The sequence below is a fragment of the Anas platyrhynchos genome, chromosome 11 (genome assembly GCF_047663525.1).
Source record: "Anas platyrhynchos isolate ZD024472 breed Pekin duck chromosome 11, IASCAAS_PekinDuck_T2T, whole genome shotgun sequence".
NCBI lineage: Eukaryota > Metazoa > Chordata > Aves > Anseriformes > Anatidae > Anas > Anas platyrhynchos.
Window position 1 is genome coordinate 21,725,715 of NC_092597.1, and position 25,361 is coordinate 21,751,075.

At 40.9% G+C, this 25,361-nt stretch overlaps 1 protein-coding gene across 2 annotated transcripts in view; it reads right to left on the minus strand.

Annotated features, from left to right (window-relative positions):
- The window catches only part of CERS3 (ceramide synthase 3), a 53,879-nt gene that overhangs the window by 11,336 nt on the left and 17,182 nt on the right, over positions 1-25,361 (minus strand). For both annotated transcript variants that reach the window (XM_072043233.1, XM_021266617.4), the window contains exons 2-10: positions 25,118-25,300; positions 23,136-23,253; positions 20,927-21,045; positions 17,088-17,145; positions 16,133-16,183; positions 14,760-14,852; positions 14,367-14,495; positions 12,608-12,714; positions 11,042-11,198 (exon numbers count right to left, since the gene is read on the minus strand). In XM_072043233.1, coding sequence (XP_071899334.1) covers positions 11,042-11,198; positions 12,608-12,714; positions 14,367-14,495; positions 14,760-14,852; positions 16,133-16,183; positions 17,088-17,145; positions 20,927-21,045; positions 23,136-23,253; positions 25,118-25,299 — 1,014 coding nt within the window. In that variant the 5' untranslated portion in view covers position 25,300. The remainder of the gene's footprint in view (positions 1-11,041; positions 11,199-12,607; positions 12,715-14,366; positions 14,496-14,759; positions 14,853-16,132; positions 16,184-17,087; positions 17,146-20,926; positions 21,046-23,135; positions 23,254-25,117; positions 25,301-25,361) is intronic.

Sequence of the window (25,361 nt, forward strand, 5' to 3'; positions counted from 1 at the left end):
AGTTAATCAGGTACTCTGTGGTTTCAATAAAGTCTGCTCGCTGTGTTATTGAAATCCACTAACTAAACCTTGCACTCAAGTGTATGTGGCTTTACGATAATGTCAAAAGCCCAGGAGGTACTGAGTGAGTCATAATGTCCCACTGCTTTTTGAATTATTCCAATTTTAAATCCACAGTTGGCAACGAAACAAAGAACAATATAATAGGCATTTGATGCTGTTCTGCATAGTGAACTTTTTTTTACCCTAGCACAGAACTTGCATTAAGCCAAGGAGTTCAGTGTTCTGAACCTTTATCAGAACATGCACTTTTATTCCTTAGAAGTGTGTTTTTGGCTGAAGGACAGATGATCAGACACTCGTACTTTTCTCACTTAGTGAGGTAGGATACTGCACTTAAGGCAAATGCTTTGAAACAACACAGCTGCTAAAGAGTATTCTTACAGAAGCCTTACGGCACTATGAACATGACCTGAAACTGCAAAGAATGTAACTCTGTAAACACCAGGCACTTCTCTCCTATCTAACGTGCCCATGAAGGCGTGCATTTCTCTATTTTCTCTGTTAGGAGGCGTTCCGTTCCTTGTGTGATGTATTCGAATGTTGCCCCAGTACTAAAAGTTATCGAACCAATTTTCAAGTCACACACCTAACACGTAATGTCTTTTCATTTCACATTCATAGCAGTATGCAGGATACCTAAAATCATTTCAATGCAGTATTTCTAAACACCCTGACATCAAGGCTGGATATAAAATTCTTCCAGTAGTACCTAATGAACAAAGTTTCTTAAGTAGCAGTAGAAGTCCCTGAGCCTTGTACGACTTAATTCACCTGGAGGGAGGTTTATTTAACTGAAGTTCAGCATTCTGAAAGTCAGGTATCTACTTGTCATCTAGGACTGCTCTCTAACCAAAAAAAAAAAGAGAAACTGGTTCCCCTGAGCGTGAGCTGCCCCAGCACTGTGCAGGTGACCCCACTGGACACAGCAAATTGCTCGCTGGAGTCACCTCTCCTCCTCCATGGCTGCAGCAGGACCTTTAACTTGAGCCATGACCCTTTAACTTGAGCCATAAACAGCTTTTATACGGCCAAAGTGAGGTGAGACACATCCTACCCTTATCGGCTTCGGGTCCATCTGCATCTCCATGGGACTGGACTGAGTGACTGATGGGGTTTGTTGGTTTGTTTTCTGATGAGCTGAACTCCGCCACATGCTGTGCCTACTCAGAAGTTATTAGACTTGTGTTGCAGAGCACAGACTGCTCCTTTTAAGATTTCCTGCCTTCATTGCATGGAATAAGGATTATGGAGCACTTCCATATCTACCAAGGGAAACGTTTTCTTTAAATACAAGATAGGACAATTTTTCTTTCTCAATTGATACTAATCTATCATTAACTAGCTTTATTTCAGAAGTGTTTTAAAAAAATTGATTCAGCAGACTGCAGTACTGTAAACCCCTCTGAAAGTCTGAGAATTACTCAACTTACAAGAAAGACACAACTCAAAACACTGCAGCATATATTAACAATAATAAATGAAGGGATCAAAAGTTCCATAGAAGATCTAGGGCTTGCTCTGTGAACTGATTTTTGGCAATTGAAAAAATAAATACATATGCACACTATTATATATATATAGTTTTTATATAGGAGCATATATAAAAACTAGCAACAAATGGAACATTTCATAAATATTCTGCTCTAAAATTAAAAGATATGAGCAGTTAACAAGAGACGCCAGAAAAACTGTCAGCAAATGCCTTTCGATGAACAGCAGGGCAAATCAAGGAATTGTAAAGCAAAAATTTGACTGTTTGTCATTTATCTGAATTAGGAACTTTCACATAAAAAAAAAAAAAAAAGTCATTTAGATCACAGATTTACAAAAAGCAGAGTTGTCCTGTGCCAGACACATACATGCAGGGAGAGGGGAGGGGGCGGTTGTTTGGCCAGATCCTTTGCTGCTGAAAACTAACGCAGTCCCCTTGACTTCAAGTAGAGCCGTGCTCATTTATACCAGCTGAGAGCCTGGCCCCGAATCAACGCTGCAGACTTCTACTGAACTGGCCAGGGCAGGAAGCTTTGCTTTCAGAATTACATATAGTTTTGATTTGCTATTCTTAGAGGCAGTGGTCATCTGCAGCTCCTACTGAAGTAAAGCACGGCAATTTGGAAACAATAAAGCAGCTGAAGGATTTTTACGCGGCACACAGGACACCAGCACAGCCCTGTTTATGGCATGGCTAATAGACGAGAGGCAGAGGGAGCATCCACACACCCAGTTTGTTGGAGTATGGCCAGAGGACCGAGTCTGCTCTTGCAAAGCTTTGCGTGTGCATAACAGGGCTGTGGAAGGGGACTCTGTCCACCCCAGCATACGTTCACAAGCCCATCTATTCCAATCAAATCCTTGGACATTATTTTCTGCAGTTTCTCATTACTTCATCCCTCCATAATGGTAATAACAGTCCCTGACTTACATTTTCTAACCTTCACCTGATTTTTATATAATGCTCAAGGGAAAGGTGGTGTGGGATTATGGGCATTCTGAACAGAGTGGGTTTATAAAAAAAAATTAAAAAATCAACCAATCAATCAAAATTCCAACAAAGAACATGGTTGCTGTTCTGAAATGTGAGGAGCACAATTCAATAGTACAATGTCATTGTTCCCCAGCCATTGTTCAGCTGCCGATTTTGACAATATGCATTACTGGTACCAAGGGCAGCCCTGACCTCAAATCCCCAGGAAATGCAGGAGCCCGGAGCTCGCAGGCACGCATACCATGGCCTTCTCCATTTTGCCTACCGTTGTAAAGACAGCCAGCAAACCTCTTACTCTTTTACACTTCTGCCTTCCTCTCAACCCGCCTCCCCAGATGAATTTGGCAGCACGAAGTGCGACATGTAGCCAGGCTTTGGGCTTAACTAGATTGCTGTAACAGAATGGGAAATATGCAGATGAAAGAAAGTCATAACAGGAAGTAATTTCATTTTACTAGGGCATGAGCCTTCATGCTGCTGACCTGGCTGGCTAGCTCCCATCTCCAGGCTATTAAAAAACCCATGTCTCAAAGGCAATAATTTGAATCAACTGGGAAGGCTCCCAGATAGACTGGTTTTCATCTCTAAGAGGGAAAACTTCCATTTGTCCTGCTTCATTCCCCTAATAAGCCATCCTCATGAGAAAAACTGCTGTAAACATTTATCCATCGAGAACCAACAAATTCAACTTCTCCGCAACCCATTTTCCTTTAAAATGGAGGAGAGGCAACCCCTCCTAATCAAGTTCAATCTGACTTATGTGTGTGCTAAACCTCCATTCAGAGAACTCCGAAGCAGAATGTTAACACGTACTAGCCCTTCCCAGTTTAGAAAGTAAACAAAATCTCCACTAAAAGCTTTTTACCAATTCCCCAATCCTACGCTGGCATAAAATTGTAATTTACTATTTTAGAGGATAACAATAATCTGTTACCCCTTTTATAAGGGCTACTTGGAACTAAAGAAAGCAAATCTCTGCACTCTGCTTTATCAATGTCCTGGCTGCCATCGGCACAGTACAGGCTTAATAAAGCACGTAAGAAAAAGAAAACAGAACAAAAACTTCAGTGCCTATGGTTTAGGGAACTAAACCCCATTCCCTGTTAAACTCCTGTCAAATGACACTTTGCTGAAATGAATAACTTCTCCCCGTGTTAATTCTCTTGAATTTTCATTTTTTGATTATAAATGTCCTGAAAATAGTTTTTCATTGCTAAAAAAAAAAAAAATTAAAAAAAAAAAAAAAAAAAAAGACTTTTTAGGAGCCAGGTAAACTGCTGTGCATGCCAAAACTCAACATACATTGGAGAGTTCCTTTTCACATCCCAGTAATTGCACGGTGCGTGGAAGCGCAGTGCTGTTGCGTATGATCAGGGTCACATCATGACCCTTTGCAGCTGAAGCCAAAAGTCAGCGTTTATTAGCCGGGAGCAACCAGGCCAAGTTCACCTTCGGTGTCCCTGGTGCACACCGAACAGCGCACAGCTCCAACGCCTGAACACTGCTTCCAGCGTTATTTGCCACCGAAGAGATTTAAAATGTAATTTCTCTAAAGGCCTTTCTACTTACGTGTTACATAAGGTTTCCTCCCCCCATAGCTTTAAAATTACGATTTGTATTTAGAGTTACATATCTCAGGTCATAGCACAGCTCAGCGAGGGCAGCAATGCTGCCCCAACTGCAAGGGCAGCCAAGCGCTCGCAGTCGCAGTGCTCCCGGGTGAACAGAGGCTGAAGAGCGACTCCCACATCAAAGGTAAGTCAGTAAGGCTTTAACCACTGCAGCTCCGTGGTCTGAGTGTGATGGATGGAGACCTGGTTCTAAAGGTAACCAAGGAAAACAACGCAAGAGCCAGGGAGGCTTAACTTTGTCATATGGAAGTCTGTACTTCCATGGATAAATGTTACCTGCAAACAGGAAAATTGGAAAAAATGTTTCTTTAAAGAACGTGCTGTGGGGCTATGATAAACAAACAAGTTCTCATCCAAATTCACAACTGAAATTTCATACTCCCAGGTCCCACGTGGTTGGAGCATTTATTTTTAATAATTCATTTGAATCTTATAAGTTACTCTTGATGCAAAGACACCAAACAAAAAAAGGTAGGAGGAATAACTAACAAAAGAATTCCACACTGGGCCCAGGGAAAGAAAGCTCAGCAGAAGCAGAGGTGCCTCTGAACAGCCTCCGCCTGAACGCAGGTAGCATGGCCTCTGGGAACTGTATAACCTAATTTAAAAGCTTCCACAGAGGGTTATAGCAGGTCTCTAAAGAGGTAAATTCACAACAAGAAAGCTAGAAAGGAGCACAGGTCAGCACCTGTGCAGGTGTAAAGCTGCATTACTCCTCAGTACAAGCAGTGAGGGCATGCGTTACAAGAGCAGGTTACGTCTGTGTCCCAAAGGGCTTTCAGGCCTCATCTGTGCATTACTGTTAAAACATTGAAGTATTTGAGTTAAACTTTTAGGGATGCAGCATTATTAGTATGTGTTATTTTGACACAGAAAAGGAAATAACCAATGTAAGCAGTCTTTATGTGGCTAACCACTTTCAGAGCAAGGACTGCACTGGCATCCCAGGACGAGTACGTAAGAGAAGGGAAGAAAGTTTAACGGGAACTGGCAGAGGGAACCTTAGCATGAGAGCAGTCCTTCAGCAAAGCAAAATGCTTCAGTAGAGGAAGGAGCGCTGGACGTAGCACAAGTGTCATAACAAGTATTTCACAGCTCTTATGTCAAGCCCAAAATAGCATTTTCTTATCATTTTCAGCTATCTTACACTGCCATTAGTCATTCTTTGAGAGTTAACTCTCACTGTTCTCTTGGGAATTTAGACTGAGTAAAGAATGAATAAACCATGGACATGAGTATGTCCAACCAAAAATGCTTAAGAAAAACTAGAGTACTGCTTTCGTTTCAGTAAGTAGTTTAAAAAAATAGGAAGAAAGAACCAAGGTGAATCCAAACAGTACTTGATGACTCCTAAAGAACACCAGCTATTAGTAGGAAGCTCGTTGCCTTAGTCAAGGACAGTCTGATGGCAACAAAGCAATAAAAAGAAGCAGAAAATATATTGCTGGTAACATTACAGCCCATTAAAAACCTGCCATTACCTTCTGCCACTGATGGACTTCGCATCAGCCCTGAAGTATCTGAGTCATGTGGACACCGTGCCCATTTCCTACAACTTACACATATTTTTCAAAATTTAAAACACCGTAGTCTCAAAACCTTACCTCTGTGTGTAATGGTTTTAACATATATTTTACATCTTAATTTGCCATAATAATGTGGCTATAAGCTGCTGTCATTCGCTCCCTTTTTCTGACCTTGGAAATAAAACGTTTAATCTCCATGGGATTTTCCTGGCGAGATATTTTAAATCAGTGCACGTGTACATACCTCTCTATATGTTTTTTCAATTTTCCTAAAATATTCTCATATGTGCAGACATGATGACTAGACATGTTTCAGTGGTGCTTGAAACCTGATACAAGCGGGTAATTTAACCATGTAATTGTTCAATATTACAGAAACACACCGAGTTCCCTAGCAACAAAAGGCCTTGGACATCAAGATGGCAGCCAGCAGCTCACATTGCAATTGCCTGACCTAACTTGAAAAGAAATTACACTGAAAAATGTCCTTCGTCCTCTCGCTGCAGAACTGACCTAAGATAAATGCCCACAGGTCCGACCTTGAAGGGCTTCTTGTACATGGATGTACTTCACTCGTAAACAGGGTCATAAAATGTCCTTTGGAAAAGGACATTTGGGTTCATGGTCAGTTGTTTGGATTTTTTTTTTTTTATAAACATTTTCCAGCATAACAACAATCTTTGACTTGAAAAAAATTATATTCCTGTTCCAAATTTAACCCCATAGAAAATAAACAGCTTCTTGATGTCAAGTGGCTGAGCATAGCCTCGCTTCCCCCCTTGTTAGGACACTCCTGGAGGACTGAGCTGGGGGAAAGGCAGCACAAGGCCCACACGTGTCGAGACCAGCACTCTGCGCCATCAGCTCAGGTGCCAGAGACTCCCAGAGCTGAGAAAATTGGACACACAAGCACAGAGCAAGATCCTCTACGTCTCTCTTTCCTTTTTCCTCATTTTAATTCGTCTCTGGCTGCAGTACTTGGGAGGAGGGAGATGGCAGGGTTTCTAATCCAAGCTCTTTTTGGCTGAAGCAAGCCAGCCGAGCAATTATCCCAGAGAGACAGGATAATTAGTGCAGAGGGGAGGCGAGAGCTGAGATGAAGAGCTTCTGTCCACCCAGTGGCAGACAAAAGCCACCCACCCTTCCATGAGAGGGAAGGGTAAAGCATCGAAGAAAGCCACCGCCTGGTAAGGCTGCTGGGCTCCTGATGTCATTTTTGCTTTAATTCCTGCCTTTAACACAGCCTCCTGTTGCAGCCTGATGGTGAGGATACTGAAGCTACGCCCCCAGCTCTAGCAAGCTGCAGCACAGCTCTGTGCAAGCCTCTGAATAAACAGCAACGGGGACTTGGGTACGTGACCACCTGGAGATTCGGGCCCTCACCACACCCCGTGGTTCATGTCTGACCCAAGCCGGTTCCTTAGCCTGGGCTTTGACAAGGGACACCACCACCTCCCACTTGGAATAAATACATTAAAGGCTACTGGGTGCCAGGCTGGGAGATGGCGTGAGCCAGAAGGATGTGATCAGAGACACCTGCCCTTTGAAGGATGACAGAGGATCTTACCTGCTGCACTATCGCCGTTTCCACTGGTGACCCCACCAACACCGGGTGGCTCAAGGCACAGAAGGTGCTGAGAAAAAGTCTTCACACCTTTGATATGCTCCGAGCTTCCTTCAGGCTTGTATATTTACACCACACCAGTCCCTATCTCCAGTTACATCGTGACTTCATTTTTCCACCTAAAGTGGCTAACTTGCTTCTAGAAAAACGTCAGAAATTGCCCGTTTTCTGAATGAAAACTTAGAAGTCTTGGGCGGAGAAACAAAACCCTCCTCATGCAAGTGCAATGCTTTACTGGCGTTTCACTAGAATAGCAACAGTGATTTGTGAGGAGCACGTCTGTAACAAACCTGGTGGTAGAGAAGTGCTGCCTTGCAAACACCGTTCTTCCCAGAGTTGCCTTTGCAGTTCTGGAGGCACTGGCGGCTTTCACAGCCAAGTTTGCCACCGCTATGGAAAACAGGCTGCACATGCAAGCCAGCTGAAGTCATGCAGACTGAAAAGGGCTAGGCCTGCTGCTGCTGCCACTGTAAAAATGTTATTTGGAAACCATCTTCTCCGAGAGCTGTATAAGGAATCAAAAATCCCTGGTAGAGATGCCGGCTTGGTGCTTTTACATTTTTTAGAAGTGACTAACACAAAAAAAAAGCTCTTATCTCAAAATAAAGCATTTCTGCCCCTACAAAGGCATACAAGCAGGCAGGGCAGGCTGGCCTTATATAGCTGGCCTAGCAACCTCCTCCTAACCGTTGTATCTAAAGACCTTTTTTCCAGTGGACTCTCAAAAAAAAAACACAACACCCAACCAGTGTGGATGGAAAGCTATGCCAAAGCCCTGCTCCTCTTCAGCTGCCAAGCAGAGAGCTCTCTCTTGATCTCATCGGGGTTGTACGAGGAGGGCCACCTTCCTTTCAAGCTCTGCATACAGCAAGCACACGTGGCTGCTGAACACGGAATACACACTTCTACCTTTCACTTACGTTAGCAGTCCACTTACCTCTACATTTGACTTCTCAAGAGTGGTAAGAAAACTTTACAAACATCTACAGTTTTGTGATTCACATGGAATTTGTTTTCTGCCTCTTCCTGAACTGTTTCAGCCATACTCATTTCATTAGCAGATTTTGCAATAGGCTTGTATGCACTTGTTGTGCAGTTGCTAAATTCCAGGTCATACCTCTCACGTAAAGCACAAATTTCTCTGTACTACAGTCAAACAACTTCATTCCTCATAGCTAAAGTACCTTATTTTTCTTTCCTTTTTTTTTTTATTATTATTTTTTTTTTTATTTTTATTACCTTCCCCTATTAGATGTCAATTTCTCAACAAAAATTTGCCTTTAGTGGCATTTTATAAGATTGGATGTTAAAGACGGATAGGAGATGTTAGTCAATCTGGCTAATTTTGATGAAACATCCTGAAAGATATTTTGACAATGAGCTAAAATGATGTCAAAAATTCTGTCAAATTACAGTGAAATATGTAGGACAAACTCCAGCTCAGTGCAGGGGCAAGGCCACAATCAAAAAAGAAAACAAGAAGCAAAACACTAACAATAAGCCTGGCCAGAAAGACTGTAATTAATCAGAGGAAAGCAACATGGAAGAAACACAAGTCTTTCAGCCTCTAAAGAAACATAAAAACATGTTTCAAAAGCAGCACAAAGCAAGCCATTTCTTCTGCAGATTTTTTCTTTATGTTCAATTCAACCCTCCAGCAAGGGTTGTATTTGTAACCAGTTTTCCTGTACAGAAGCCATTGAGTCTCCCTATGATATCGAGCTATTTGCATAAGACTTGTAGGAATCCAGGAATGCCATCCAATGAGGCTGAGATTGGCACTGGGATCACATAAATGTAGCTTGATTGCACAAGCTTCCTTGAGAAGCCAGGTTTAAATAAAGCAGAAAACAAAACAAACAAAAAATATCAACAAAATCATCCCCCCAAGTACCTCATCAAGAAACCTTTTATTCAGACCCTTGTCAAAAGTCATCAGGAAAATTCAGTGGGATGGAAGGAAGGAATAATAAAGCACAAACACTCCCAGCAACCATCATTTTAGGAATTAAAAATACCACTTTACACTCTGTTACTGCAAATCCCAACCATTAGAAACAATCATTACGGATTACAATGCCAAGCCACACTGAGTCAGTCATGGCATTTCACTTCTTAGTTGAGCCTCTCCATCAAAGCAAGACTGGGCCTAAAGTACCACATCCTACAAATTTGCAGTTCACAGTTATGGCATGTAAGTGAGCTTTTTCTTTAGCTTTCTTGTTGATTTAAAGGCTTTTTCTTTCAAAAAAAGCTGTTTAAAAAGACAAGCTTTGCTGATAGGGTCTCATCATACTGGTTGAAATTAATAAACAAATGAAGAGTAGAAAAATACTTGGACTACAGAACAAGCTTGGACTGAGAATGAAGATATTTGACCCGTCTCTTTCTCATTTGCATGGTGATAGCCAGAATAATTGGCTGGTTTCATCCAGTACTATTATAATCTGAAGCACTCTTTCCATCAACTTCAAAGAGGCTCGGGTCAGGATGTTATTGCGGTGATAGGGGCCATGCCTGGGCAACAAACTAGGGTGTAATTGCATTTGCACTGCGCTCATTGCTAGTTATTTCCAGAAAGTAAATTATAGGATGGTTTCTGTTAGCAGTCGAATGATGGTTAATATGGGTAGAAAGGAACATTTCTATTTCCTTAAGATGCTTCACAGCATGAACTGCTTCAGATAAAAGGACAGTATCACAAGATTTTTGTCTCTTGATCCTCACAAGGAATACCATTTTTCAATAGCACAAGTTTCACCTTAATTAGCAAAGTATCCTTGTCAATGGTTGTGTCAAATATTGAGACATTCTCCCAAGTCCTTTTCTAAATGCTGTTGGCATACTTTGCTAGAAAAGACCTTGTGAAAGTTTTACTTCAGACAGTCAATCAAGACTTAGATTGCAGCAAACATTTTACAGCTTTTTCCCCACATCAATTTCATCTACAAGCTAAAAGTAGATTATGACAGCCCCAAACTTGCACTGTTACTCTACTGAACATGTGAATATGTTGAGACATCCTCAGCAAAGCTAGTCTTTTTAAACAGCCTCTTTGAAAATAAAAGAAAAAGCCTTTGAGCTGTTTCTTCAGCTTTCTTGCTGATCTATTTATATGTCACAGCTGAATGTGACTATTTCATTATGTCATAGTATAATACTGAATCAGTTTCGAATGGTTTTCTTACTCCAAAAACAGAATGTTCAAGTATAGCCAGCCTCAGATTTAGAGGAACCTGAAGAACAAGACTTCTTTTCTAGTTTTTAAAATATCTCAACACTCATCTCTCCCCATTATGATTATTATTTTTTTTTTTAATGTTTTTACAAAGTCCAGGGAGAAAAAGAGTACTTTCACCTTGAACGCAGGAATTTCAAGAGTTCAATGCCATCTTTGGGCTCCAGTTTTTGGAACAGTTCACTTCTCATTTATTATCAGAGCAAAACATCAAATACAGGGGGGAAAAAAAAAGAAAAAAAAAAAAAAAAAAAAAAAGGCTGTACCTGAAGTTTTGATATTCTGATCTATGACCTTAAACACAAACAAGGGGTAGAAAGCACATTGAAACATGTTTATACTTAGTAGGTGCCTATAAAAAATGCTGACATGAAAGTTCATGAAAACAATAAGAGATTCCAAGTAACCTCTACTGGAAGTGTTAGTATATGGCTGATATTTCACACACCTCTCAGCAGAAACAGAACTGCTTACCTTTAAGAAAATGAACCTTCTCAAAATCTTGAAGATTAAGTAACCCCAATATAAATGCAAGCCTTGAAGGATCAATAGCTGCCCGTTGAATAAGAAATATGCTATGACAGGAGTAGTGGAGTAGTATGTAGGTTGATACAACGTGGCACGCAGAATCCTAAAAAAAAATAAAAAATAAAGGTCACTGTTATGGTGCACGATTCCTTCTCCATGCAATTTATAATGATTTCTTATTTCACATTCCAAACTGATTAACTATTTCCACAAAATTTTAAAAAGCTCTGCAAAAATGACAGATTAATTAACAAGCTGTGGCTTAACTATATTATCTCTACTGAAGTACAGACTTCAGAAGATAAGAAATTTGAGTCTTGCATGAAAGTATGCTAAAAAAGGATAGATTTTTTTTTTTTTTTTTTTTTATCTTGAGCTCTGTGTGGTCTAGATAATATGCAACACAGAGCTTGTCTGTGCCATTTTTTCATGCAAATTCTCTCTAATCTGAAATCCACATTCAGAGAAAATCCTGCAAGCTTTGCAACAGGGCTCTTTGTTAATTAACATGTGTTTTGTCCATCTTGAGACTTCACTTCTTCCATATTATTTTGGACTTTTTGAGTCCTTTTAATCTCATCACGTTTTGCTTCCAAGCTCAAGAACAAGAAACTCAGTGAAGCAAAATGATTGGAGATCGTTTGTGCAGTTAATCAAAAAATAACAAGAAAGTAAAAGACATCAGCATTTCTGAAAAAGAATACTACAGGAAATTAAAACCTTGTGCTGATCAATGTTCAGAACTATTAATTTAACCAGCTTGGGTCTCTAAGGGTTTGTCCACATGCAGGGAGGGGCATGAAAGCAAACTAGAACAAATCAATGAAACCGTGAATGTGAAACACATTAAACGCTTCTTAAAAGCTAAACATGTTAAGCATTAAGCACACTAAGCACCCGTGTGGATACTCCAAAGCAGATTAAATCATAGTAAATGCTCACATGAATTTCCAGTGCAAAGTTATGATTTATGTGCATTGACTTCATAAATTAACTGGTTTACCTTAATTTTTCTGAATGTCCCCCATGTAGATAAGTGAGGCGAGGTACTACCTGAGAGCTACATACCAAAAAGTATGCACTCCAAATAAATAAATAAATAACTGCAATCATATAGGACAGACTGTACTCTGCTTTACAGCAGGAGGGATGTAATGAAAGGGACTATGACTTCTTGTAATTAAGTAGCTCAACCCACTCAAAAACACAGGAGCTCATAATATTTAACTACAATTTATGAAAACAAGTTAAATAATAAGTGAACGTCTTTATTTATGTTAATACATTTTCAGGAGGTTCATTTTAAAACTATTTTTACTTAAATTTTTAAAGAAAATTACAGGTTTCTATCAACTCTTCCAGCTGGCCACTAAAGTCAACAATAACAAAAGCCCAGCTTCTGCTCTTTAAGATACAATCCATTTCTTTTCTTTTCCCATCACAACCAATACTAACCTTTCAGTGGAAATGGGAATGAAATAAAAGGCTGTGACTACATTAAATATCGCTTACCAGCAGGGAAACAGGATGATCCTCGTGATGAAGAATGCGATAGAAAAGATGATAAACAGCACATTGCAGGTTTTCTCCCAGCGAGCGTAATTAAACATTTTGGCTGCCTACATTGAACAAAATTCAAACATATTACAAATATTCTCTGAAATAAATTCCTTTCTGCATTTTCATAAACAAGAACTCATCTTCCACCTAAGCAGGTTTCCTCCCTGCCTGACATACAGAGCAATCATTTTACTGATACCTAATAAAGCAGCATCAAAACAGATTCCTTGTTTATATTTCTCCTTTTATCTCAAAGGCAAGAACTCTGTATCAGGGGCCTAAGGAACAGCTCTCCGATATGAAAGTAGAAGTGTCATGAAAACACAAAGTGCTCTTGAAAACAGAAGTTCATCTCTCGTTGTACCAGATTCAAAGCGGGCTGAATCAAAGAGAAGCCGCTGGCCCTATCTCCACACTCCAGAGGAGCAGTAGCCCTTTATACACAGGCATTCTGGTGCACGCATGTTACCCTTCTCTGTGCCTAATTTTGGAACTTTTCTTCCTCTTTGAGGGCTGGAGGTCCTAGCTTTAGTCTCTATCCCACTAGTAAAGATCATTATTACTGCTTCTCCCGTAGCAGAAGAGTACAGCTTCCCATGCTTCATTCAGGAATCACCCTGGTGAACAAAACATCTGTTCTCAAGTGTGAACAAAGCTCCAGGTGCCAAGCCTAGGTCTAAAAAGCATTTTGATCAACTTCTTTTTGAGTGACAGGGCTGAATTAACTTATGCCAGTATCCAACTTCAGTTGCATCTAAGTGCTGTCGTACCAGCTGTTGATTCAACTGTAAAGGCCACACAGTGAGTTGGACCACAAAACAGTTCAGGATTAAAAGTAATCCAGCAAAAGAAACTGCCTTTAATCTGGACCAACCCCAACTGCACGACCCTACTATTAGTTGTTCCATCAGAACTGAAAGCATATTTGGAGAAGAAATGTGCAATGAGAGGCAACAGCCTGCAAGATCTGCTTGCGTGGGTACTGCCAGCAAAACAGGTGATGAAACTACACTCTGAATCCTGGGGCTATAAAACCAGAATGATGCCACTGAATGAACCACAGAGCACATTCATCTTTTGAGAAACCCAGCAGCAGGTCTCTGTCACCACAGAGCTGTGTGCAGAGAAAAACACTTCCTAATCCTAGGACATTTCTGAACACTGATATTTAGTCCAGAGATGGAGAAAAAGGGAGATGTTTTTCTCCTGCCAGTACCTGTGATATCTTGTTCAGAGACAGTTTGAGTATCTCCAGCCAGAACTGCATGATGTAGACGTGCCCCTTGGGTCAACACAGGGGTGTGAATGCTGACAAAATTAAGACAGTTTAGAGAAGTAGCCAAGCTTTTAGCTGCTAAATTTGCTTGAGAATTGGTATCATGACAAGCTGTTTGCAGGCTAGCCAACTTGGTCTAATTTTAACAGCGAAACAAGAATAATCCAGGGAGGCAGCTGTATTTCCAGTCCCTGTACTGTACTGCTGAACTTCTCTTCTACTCTTTTCTCATAATGGATTCTGTAACATTCTGTAAATTATCTGGAAGCTCTCTTTTAGCTTACAATTTATGACTGTGTGAAGCTGTCTCTCTGTGAGGATAGGGAGGGAACATATGAATCTGATGGCAAAGAGATTAAAACATTATTGAACACGAGCTGGACAACAAAAAATAATAATTATTTATATATATTTTAAAAAAGTAGTCGGGGTTACCTCGAGCCAGAAATCTGCAGTATCATGCACAAATATCACCAGAGTTCCAAGACGCACATAATTGCCACACCACGAGCCACTCATTAGCCCAATTGCTGCCAAGTGATGAACGACATGAGCCATAAAATCCTGTGAGGAAGAGAAGAAAAAAGATAGAGACAAGCAAGCACAGAGTCCTTGAGGGTCTCCTTGCAGGTGAAGTGACAGGCAGTGCTTGTCACAGAGAGGTGCCCTTGGCAGCCAGGAGAACGTGGATGGCTGCATGTGTGCCAGGTGTAGACTGATGCTGCCCTCATGTGGCTGCACCAAATCCCGTAGCAGGCCACTTGTATAAGCCTTTATTTTTCCACGTGGAAACAGAGGTTCTAGCTACAAACCAGCCTGACCACTTGCCTTCCTTTTGTTATCGATCCCCAGTGTAAATAGGAGAGACCAGTAAAAACTGATCTCAGCCATGTAGTACCAGTATTGGGATGGCAGCAAAGTCTGTAAATGAAGAAACAAACAAACAAACAGTTAACTTGGAGAATACCAAAAGTTGAATGCCAAGTGAAATTACTTCTTTTTTCCTTTCCTCACTTCTTTTGCTTCTCTGATGCGTCTTGCTTAAAAAATTAAACTAAACTAAATCCATGTTCTGGGCTTCATTAAGAAGGATGTTCTGGGAGCCAAATATTTTAACCTTTACTCAGACCGAACTCTGTTTCTGCTGTTCTTCCCCCACCCCCAAATTTTAGCATGCTTTCTTCTATGTTTTTGTCAGAGAACTACACACACAGAGTGCTTCTGCATTTAATTACAAACAACTGCAAATAAACGAAGCTTTCCTTTTTGGTGAACATTGTAGATACTTATACATCTCATGACTAAAAAGTCATCTGCTTACATTAAAATCCTATGCTTCTGCTTAGGGCACAAGAGGGCTAGGATGCTGAGTTTACATCAGCTTGGCTGCTCATTTGCTTAAATACTTTTCCCAGGTGGCAGGGAATAAGCTTGGTTATCAGGTCCCATGAGTAAGAGGAGCTTGGCAAACCCAGCTGGGAGGCAGGATTCTTTTTATTTTTGACCCTTGAGTAGAAGGTGAATAAGGAGAAGGATGATGGGCCACAGATTTACAGAAATATGAAGGAGGGGGTAGCACACAAGAACCTCTGACAGGTGGGCAAGAACAAGTTTGCTTGGAGCCATCTGTTAGGGGATTGTTAGTATGATATTCGAGTAAGAAACCAGAGCCTCGTGACCCTTGGAGGTTAAAAAAAACTGCATACACACACAAAAAAAAAAATCAGTCCTGAGCAGAGATTCCCAGAGCAGGGAATTGCATTCTGCCAAGTCAAACCACTGCAGTGCTCCCTCCCTCTGCCTGTGCTACTGAGCAACAGGGTGCAGGGAGCATGCGGCGCTTAAGCTGCTCGGCACAGCCATATAACGCTGTTCTGCAGGGCCTCAAAGCAACACCAGGACTGGTGCAAGCCTCAGGGTTCTGCACTGAAGCCTCTAACACAAAACGAGTACTGTGGGCGGCTGGTAAGCTGGTGGGAATGGCAGTGGTCTGGCTGGAGGGCCGTGTTGCAGCACAGGCAGATGGCTGCGAAGTCCTGCAACAGTCAGCAGGAGGTACCAAGGAAAGGCAGAGGAGTCTGGTGCCACACCTCTCCGGGTGGTGCCCGCTGGGAGGGAGAAGCATGTCTGCGGATTACCCCTTCCAATGGGGAAATACCTGGAATGCCCTCAGGCCAATGGGCCGACGCCAAAAAGCTCACCTGAAACGGGTAGCCAACCCACGTCTGCCATATGTCGTAAAACCAAGGTTTCTGGGAAAGACAGATGATTCAGACGGATCAGCTGAGCCACAATAAGTCATCTTAACTCCAAAATCCTTAATACTTAGACATTCTCTATGTGGAGCGAGCTGAGAAACTATGATCTGGATAACTGCTCTCCACCAATTTCTGAAGAGATCTTACAACTCAGATTTATTGTATTAGTCTCAGCGTTTTGGCTTCTCTTCAGGACACCTGAAGCATTCCAGTTCATCATTTCATCATCCAAAGCAGTGGGCGTGTGTTTTATTACTGCAATTACTCAAGATATGTTGCCACAATGATTAGATTTTGCTGTGTTTACCAGCCACACACACTGGTTTGTGATGATAAACAGCGTTTGGGGAGAAGAGCCAAATGACCGTAGACACACTGAAAATGGTTCAGTTGCTCAGGAGAAGCATTAATGACACCCCAGGCAGTGCTCACATAGTTACAAGCAGCACTCTCTCTCTTGCTGCTGAGTCAGAAGTTGGGAGTAACACCTCAATAAATAGCCATGAAACACACTGCTGTTGTGACCCCAAAAAGCACTGCCAGAAAAGTTTTACTGCTTCCTTTGAGAAAAACGTGGCCATGCGATGCATTTGTAGGTGTTAACAAGGCACGTTGTAAAACCATCTATGGGACTTAAAACCTTTCTTAAAAAGGCTGATAACTCGTACATTATTATTTTTTTTTTTTAATTACAGGAGTTTGAGAAGAAAATTTAGAAATCCACGCAAAGCTTCAGTGTATATTGCAGCCTTCCACATAGATTACATACAACACAGATCTGAACCCAAGCAGCCACTGAAATCAGAGTGTATGGGCTTTGATGGGCTTCACGAAGATCTATAAATCAGTCCTTGTTCTGTTAAAAATATAATATCAAACCTTAATGAAATTAACTTACATCATATAGAAATATAAATCCAGCAATGGAAGATGTAAGATAGAATGAAAATCGCCAGCTGCAAGATTAAAAGGAAAAAATAAGAACATTATTTTCCCATTGATATATCCTGAGTCAGACCTACAGCAAGTCATCATGCATCACAGACAATTTCCACATAAATGTGCCCTCACATTCCACATTAAGGGTTGCCATGTGTGGGCTATATCTAAATTACTGTTACTCAAATACTTATACTTACCTAATTGCTAAAAAAAATAAATGATTTTACATTATCACAATACAGATATCTTGCTTGTGATTATTGGAGAAATTCTCCAGCCAGGCTCAAACTGATCAAGCTAATAGTTACAGCAAATTGTAATAAATTCCCTAAGAATTAAATATTTGATGACAGCAACCTTCCCCACTGTATCAATTCCTCTAGTTTAGTCCAACATGAATATTCAATCTCACAGCTCACTATCAGCAGAAAACCTTTCAGCCACATAGCATATACTTTCCAGTCAGATCAAACATTGTGAATGCTGTCACCAACAGTGACTTGTTTCAATTACTGAGTTAATTTCTTTCGATTTTTTTGTTTTGTTTTGTGTTGTTTTTTTTAAACACCAGTTGTTGAAAACTGGGGAGCTCCATGACGCTTTAACAGATACCGTGTAAGCTTTTATCTTACTGCTCAGGCCTGGATTACCCATAAACCTCAATCTTTGACTAGGTTTGCCAGCATTTAACTAAGCCTGATCTAAGCTTTTTGTGGTTTAAATGCATATCCATCAAGGCAGATAAAACTCGCAGATTTTCATCACTGATCTGGTAAGTCAGCAAAGGGAAAAAAAATCCTGTGTATCTTAGGGAACCGAAACTATGTTGTTGCTTATGTATGGGAGAGCAGGATGCTGTGATTTGGAGCCAGCAATCAGCCTTGTGATGACTCTGGAACCTGCGTGGGAGGTATTGTCCCTGGGACTGGGTGTGGCTGGAGACTCAGCCAGAGCGTTCCCACTCCCACCTCAACAGGTGATGGAAAACTTCTTCCTCTGCCCTTTTCTCCTCTGCTGGAACAAGCCTGACCTTTCCCAGAGCAACTCTTCAAGATCAGTAGGAAAATGCTGCAGGACATCACATGCTGAGAAAGGTCATAATCACAGAGAAAGGGAAATGCGGCCCCAGACTTGGTGAGAACGTCTCGTGGAACATGAAGTGTCCCAGATGAGAACAGCAAACGGCCTCCCAGGAATGTGATTTGCTAAAAAGGAGAAAAAGCCTTGACAAGAACACTGCTTATGCTAGCACTAATTGAGAGATTTATAAAAATGATGGTTGTGGTCTTTGGCAAACAGTAATGAAGTGTCATCTGAGAGACGATGATGAGACTGGTAAGAGCAACCCCTCCTTTCTGAGCCCTGCATTACCTGGAGGCTGATATCCCAGGTGAAAGAATGAGATGTTCAAAGACTGAGCCAGCTTTTTAAAAGAGAAAGAAATAATGAAAAAATGAGGACATGAGATGGTGGAGGCTAGACAAGACGATATGTCTCATGCCCACGGAAGAAATCAAGACAACAATTACAGAATTGCCACCAGATACACTGGTAATAAGCAATCGTTCTACATTTCTACTTTGAAGCATCTTTCCTAAGATGATGAAAAACCACCCACTGCACAGACAGAGAAATTCAAATGGCAGAAATCAGGACAGCAAATGGAAGCAGAGAGGGGAACTCACAAGTAATACCTTGCTCAGAGTTAACCAAGAGATCTAGGGAAAGCACCGCCGTGGCAGAGGACAGACTTCACGTGGGCTGATTCTGCCATCAGCTCTCCTCGTATTTCAGGCAGAGGTGTAAGGAGTCCAGTGGACATAACTGGACTGATTCTGTGTTCAGGGTAAAGTGCGTGCTTCAGTGACTTCCTGACTCAGACCCAAAGCAACGAGCCCCTAACACGACTGCACCACTGGTCCCCAGCCCTACAAGTCTGTGGAACGAATGCACTTGGCAGTAAGCACTCAGTGCTTCAGATGAACTCATCGTATGTACAAGACTGCCAGAGCACTACCTCATTTTGCATTTAGCCAAGCTTCTTTATGAATTTGGTTAACAAAACCCAAAGTAAAATTCATCCAAATTCACCAAACTTTACACATGTGCCTTTTAAACTCTGGTTCTGGCCGCCAGGGACAGCACAGAACAACAACTATATAAAAGGATCTTTCTGATTTAACTTTAGGAATCTTCTCTTGAAACTTTTCTCTAAAACTGAGTCTAACAAAAGAGAATTTAATAGGTGAAGTTAAAGGCTGGCGAGTCTTTTAAGGCAGGGAAGGTTTCATGCAAAGGACTTTCCAAACCCCAGTGTTGCTTAACAGGGAGCACTAATAGCTTAAGTATGGCTTAGAACTGGCTCATCAGATTTTCCTTGTGATTCAGAAAAATGATCCTGTAGATTGCAGGCTTTCAAAAATGTCATAACGCTCGTAACACTGACTACTAGCATGGAATAACTCTGTTCAATTTGTTGCCTTGAAAATTATATCCAATTAAATTCACTGACAAAGAGCAGAGCAAGGTTCACAAAATTGCACAAGAAAAACCTGTTTGCTTCATTCTCACTCAGGCTGCCAAGCAAGTTTTAATTTCAGTCTTTGGCTGTGTATAACTAGAGCCACGGATGCATGGCAGGCAGCTCTTGTATCGATAGCAGGAAATCTTAGTGTCACTTGCAAAACAAAGTTAACTGATCCACAAAACAACAACAAAAAAAAATGAACATCAGTTTGCCAAGACAGTTTATTCAACTCAGTTAGGCTTCACAGCAACACACCTCTGTCTATCAACTGCATTTATGCCCAGAGGAGATCAAATCATTATCGTATCAATTCACACAAAGTAATCTTGATAAACTACTCAACTTTGAGCTTTTAACCCTCATTCTTTAAGCTACTCTACACTAAAAGAGGTCAAATAATATCATCATGTGAATTTTGCCAAGGTAATCATGCTAGCCCAAAGCCCAAATAGTCAGGGCATTAGGAAAGAGTTTTACACTGGTACAGTTAGCTTCAGTAGCAAAAAGGGTTGAGCTATGTAAGCAAAGCCACGCTGCCTACTTGGGGATTTCCAATTTGTATGAGATTTTGGATAACACTGGAATAGTTAATTAGTAAAATGTTTATGTATGGGGAAGTTCTCACATGCTTGTGGAAAATCAGACTCTTGAATGCTTTTCCAGTTTTCAATCATATGCAGGAGGAGGTTTTGAAACTTTTTTACATATTCATTGTTATCACTCGGAATTACTCAATGGCCCACCCTCATTAGCAGATTTGAACTCATGTTCCATATGGTACCCCGTGCTCAAGCTGTAACACCCACCGCTTAATTAGGATGCCAGGAATCCTGCTCTTGAACTCACTTCTTTACACACATTATATTATCCCAAGATGAAAATATAGATACATATTTAAACAGTGAATAAGCATTTTGGTTCCCTTATGATTACAGGCAGACAGACAAGTGTTTTCCTATTCTCTACATGTTTTCATCAAGTGTTACATAACAGGAACCTATAAATAAATCCAGTATTACGTACTGAAGAAACCTAAAATATTTTGGAGTGTCCCCCTCCCCCCAGGAAACTGTAAGCCTAATATTTTTAAGTCACAGGATTTGGAGAAATGCTACTAGACCCTTTCAATTTCTTTGCATACGCACAAAGCAAAACCCTAGTCAGACAGACCCAGCTTTCTGGAAATAAGCCCCCAACCAAGAGGGCATCTGAGGATCTCAATCACTTTCCAAAACAAAAATCCATAATAAAGAAAAGACTTTTCTTACAAAGCTTCCTGGAATTTCCGAAGCACAGTTGGGATCTCGAGGTTTCGCCGTCTCCTAAACCACTTTTCCACCAAATGGACGGTACAGTTGCACTTTTTGGCAAGGCCTTGAATCTCTGACTGCAAAAAATGGAAGAGTGTTAGCAACAAGATCTACACCAGTGTCATCTTCATTTATTTTGTACTTCACACATCAGCTTCCCACAATCGTAAGACCTTCATTTAACAATATTACTAATATTAACTGTCCGTGGTGTTTTAACTTTGAGACTTCCTGGTTTAATTTTTGAATGACATTCACAGGAATACTGGGTTTTCAAGACACTAACTTATGTTAATAAATCAGGCATGAAATGTATGGGTCTACAAATTGTGCTATCACTACTCTAATGGCTTCTGATAACTTAAAAGACGCAACTTTTTCTGCTAAGCAAGAGGTTTGGCAGTGGGTAACTTTTTGGAGTGCCATGTATTGATGCATGTAGACCTTGCATCCAATATTTTACCTTGCATAATCATTAGACTGTATTTAAATGAGTATTTCTGGTGAGACAGCATTAAGGCGAGCTGGGCTCTGTTCTCAAATTCAGCATTCTGCCACGCAGCAGGGCAAGTCACTTAATCTTACTGAGCAAAATCCAGACTGCCTCCTTTCAACACCTAAAAATAAATTAGGGCTAGAGCAGTCACCTAAGAATCCATCTAGCCTTTCAAGTGCAGCTGCCAGTTGTCTGTGCTTTATCTGTACTCCAAAGGTGAAGTGGCTCTGCTGTGCAGCCATGCCAGCGTGCACCAAGCACAAGGTACTACTTCCTGCTCTAATGATTAGGGGCGATGAGCTGCCTCCTCCTTCAGCCACGTGTCTCCTGCATTTCTGGGTGCTCGGTGCCCCACCTGCAGCTTGTCAGCTTCCTCCCTCTCCTCCATCCTAAGAGGCAGAACGTGTGGGCTGACCTGCCCTGGGGCAGCTGCAGGAGCAGAGGCAGTGTTCAACTCATCCCTGGGGAAGTTCTTTCCCTCCAAGGCTGGAATGCAAATAGTGGGTGGCAGCAGCACTGCCTCCGCCAAGGTAAGTCCTGTTCAGTTAGTCTCCTCTTGGAAGCAAGCTCTGGTATGTGAGCAAAGGCACCTCAGCTGCTGGGGAGGGCAGGACTGCCAACAGGCTCTGTGTTCAGCCCATCCTGCTGGCTGAAGAGCTCCCTACTTGCCACACAGGAATACTGACTTTGTTTAGACAGATGATGGAGCCTAGATGCCCCCAGTCACCAGCCAGGCCTCTGTGCACTCAGACATGCTGGTTCCTACGCCAGACACATAGAAGAGGCAGTCTGAATCGTTCCTGTGTACCAAGAAGTAATAAATGCGAATTCTGTGCTTCCCTTCTGAGATTAATTGTCAAATTGCACTCATGCAGAAGGAAGTTATGAAACAGAGATCAGGGTACTTGGCCAGAGAGTAGAGCTCACATGTGAACATGAATACATCTACTCCTGACAACAGCAGGCCAAAACCACAATAAGAGAGCAGCAGAGTCAGGGACAGAATGCAAAATTCCACATATCAATAATCATCAACGAGGCACATCTTTCTTTTAAAAAACAGCATAGGAAAACTGCAATTGTTTGGTATTTGTAGTTAAGTGAACCTCCTGAGATTGCATTCGCAGCAAGGTACCTGCTTCCCATCAGCAATCAGGTTGCTCCATGTTTTGAAATACTAAGTGGTAAGATACTTTTATCTTCTTCTTGTTCAAATTTAAAATCAACAGCAAGTTAATATAAAGATTGTTTTTCTTTCTTACATAAACCAAGATTAAGTATGCAGCAATATAACAGATCAAACAGCTTCCATACCAGTGTTCCAATATTACTGCTAGCAATAAATATGATAGCACTTTCCAACAACAGATGTCAGCTGATGTTTTCTCCAGGCAGAATGAGTTAAAGATGGAGCACTGATCTTCATTGGAAATAATACTAACAGTCTAACCTAGAACAGCATGCCAGAAAATTAAACATCTTAAACGTATTTTCTGTTTTGGATGCTATATACCCTTGTCAGCAGAAAAGCAACATAAACCCAAATAAATTAAGTCATCTGTCAATCAGCTGGAACTCATCCCATGATGTCATTGCTAATGGCTTATTGAAACAGTAAAACTTGGGATTTTCCAAAACCCAAAACTACTTTAAAAGAATGAGAATCCTTACTTGGGATGGGTGTTTTGAGCACTCCCGGAAATAACTCTCTAAAACAGGATTAGGCTGTGGCTTCACACGTCTTACATTCTTTATACCTAAGGCTTTTGCTAGAGGTATAGCAATATATCTGAAAAGACACAGAATGAAAAGATTAAAAAATACAACACAGTTACAAGACCTCAGCTATTCTCATACCAGGATATGAACAAAGTAAATCTGAAGCATTGTAATCTGCTATAGGATATGTCTGCTCCATGAGAACAAATAATCTCCCTTTAACTAATCCCAAAAGAGAATCATAGCATATTAGCAACTATGGGAAAATAAAATAAAGTAAAAAAAAAAAAAAAAAAGTAGACAACCACTTGATTTTCTGGTCCTGAAATGCTCTGAAACTGTAGAAAAAATCCTGTTTTTTCGTCCTTGTCTTTTTCACAGACACATTTGAGTTAAGCAATAGTTAAGGGAACATGAAACGTGAGCAGATGCTGCAAGATTGCTTCTGGGATAATCTCTCCTGGTGACAGGTAGTCACATAGCACATTGTCATGCTGGGCTACCACGGCCCAGGAAACAGCATTCTGCATGTGGCCTCTAGCCAGTGGCACACAGCAACTCCCCCAGAAACTGAAGGCTTCTCCTTCTCTTCCATTTTCCACTACTAGGAGCTGCAAAGCCAACTGTTTTGCTCTTCTACTTGGGCAGGCTTTTCTGGAGAAAAAAAACAAACAACAAAAGCCCCTTCCTCTCTGCTGATATCAGCGACTGATTCCCTATTACTCATAGCAGCGGTCAGTTTTCTTCATTCATGGGCCGATTCACTGCACACCAGATGTATGGGCTAATTATTCACATGAGCAACTTCCAACAGCAGCGCAGTGAGACAGTTGGGCAAGCATTTACTCAGGAGACACTGTGCATGGTTATAAACATATGAACCAAATTACTTTTGATCTCTAATATGAATGATCTTATCTGGTTCTGTCTTAAGTCTGTTCAACTTATGACATTCCAAATTTCCTCATTGTATCCTGAAATAATTACAAAAACTACTAATCACATTTTTAGAGCAGAAAAAAAAAAATCAAATAAAACCAATAAAATTGAAACAAATAATTAAGTAAATGCATTGAAAATCTTAATATATTTGTAGCTTTCTTCTATGGTGCCAGCCTTTGCCTGTCTCATAAGACTCCAGTTGCAGAAGTAAGCCATTTAGGCTGAAAATTAGGAGAAATTTAGCTGGAAACTAGGAGAAGTTTCTTCTCAGAAACAGTTGCCAGGCATTGGGATGGGTTGCCCAGGGAGGTGGTGGAGTCACCGTCCCTTGACGTGTTTAAGGAAAGGTTGGACGTGGTGCTTGAGGACATGGTTTAGTGGGTGATAGTGGTGGTAGGGGGGTAGCTGGACCAGATGATCTTGGAGGGTTTTTCCAACTTTAATGATTCCATAATCACTAAACCAGAGTGAGAAAAAAAGCATCAGCATTACTAGCTCTACAGAAAATGTTCACATGAAACTTTGAGATCCCTCCAGTCTGCGTAGGTTTGCTACAACTGGACACCTTCGATTTATCAGCCTTACACTAATGTCCTGGGGAAGGATTTAACAAGAGAAGAGGTTTGGTTTGGAGGACAAATAACTCTACTCTTCCACCAAAGGAGAAAAAGCAAAAGGAATCCAAAATGTTTCTGAAAGAATTGTTTCTCTAATGGAAGGAGATAATCAGAATTATCCAAATGCTGTTCTAGAAATGAGAGAAATGCTTTCCATCTAGATTGGACCACAATCACATGTTCCTGATAGTGAAAAACCTTTCCCAGGTTTTCACCTTCAATATTATTTGTAGTAGGTATTTTTAGCAGACTCCCAACTAACCCTCTGTTATGAAATCTTTAGATCAATATTCTTACATTATCTTAATTTCCAATTTTATTTTTTAGCATTAACAACAACTAACAAGAGTATTACATGGAATTTCTGTTTCTTACCTTTCACTGAGGAATCGGATAATCAGCAATACAAAAGCATACGGTATTGTGGCGTACAACTGATGTGGTTTTGGAAAGACAAGGCCTTCACGGTCTACAAAATGTGCCCATGTGACGTTGATTGGCATCCATATATTCTCCCACCAGAACCAGCTGTTGAGTGTCTTTAATATGTGTGCCATGCTAAGCAAATAAAATGATAATCAAAAATTAGTCGTGTCATATTAAAAAGAAAATGCCTGAA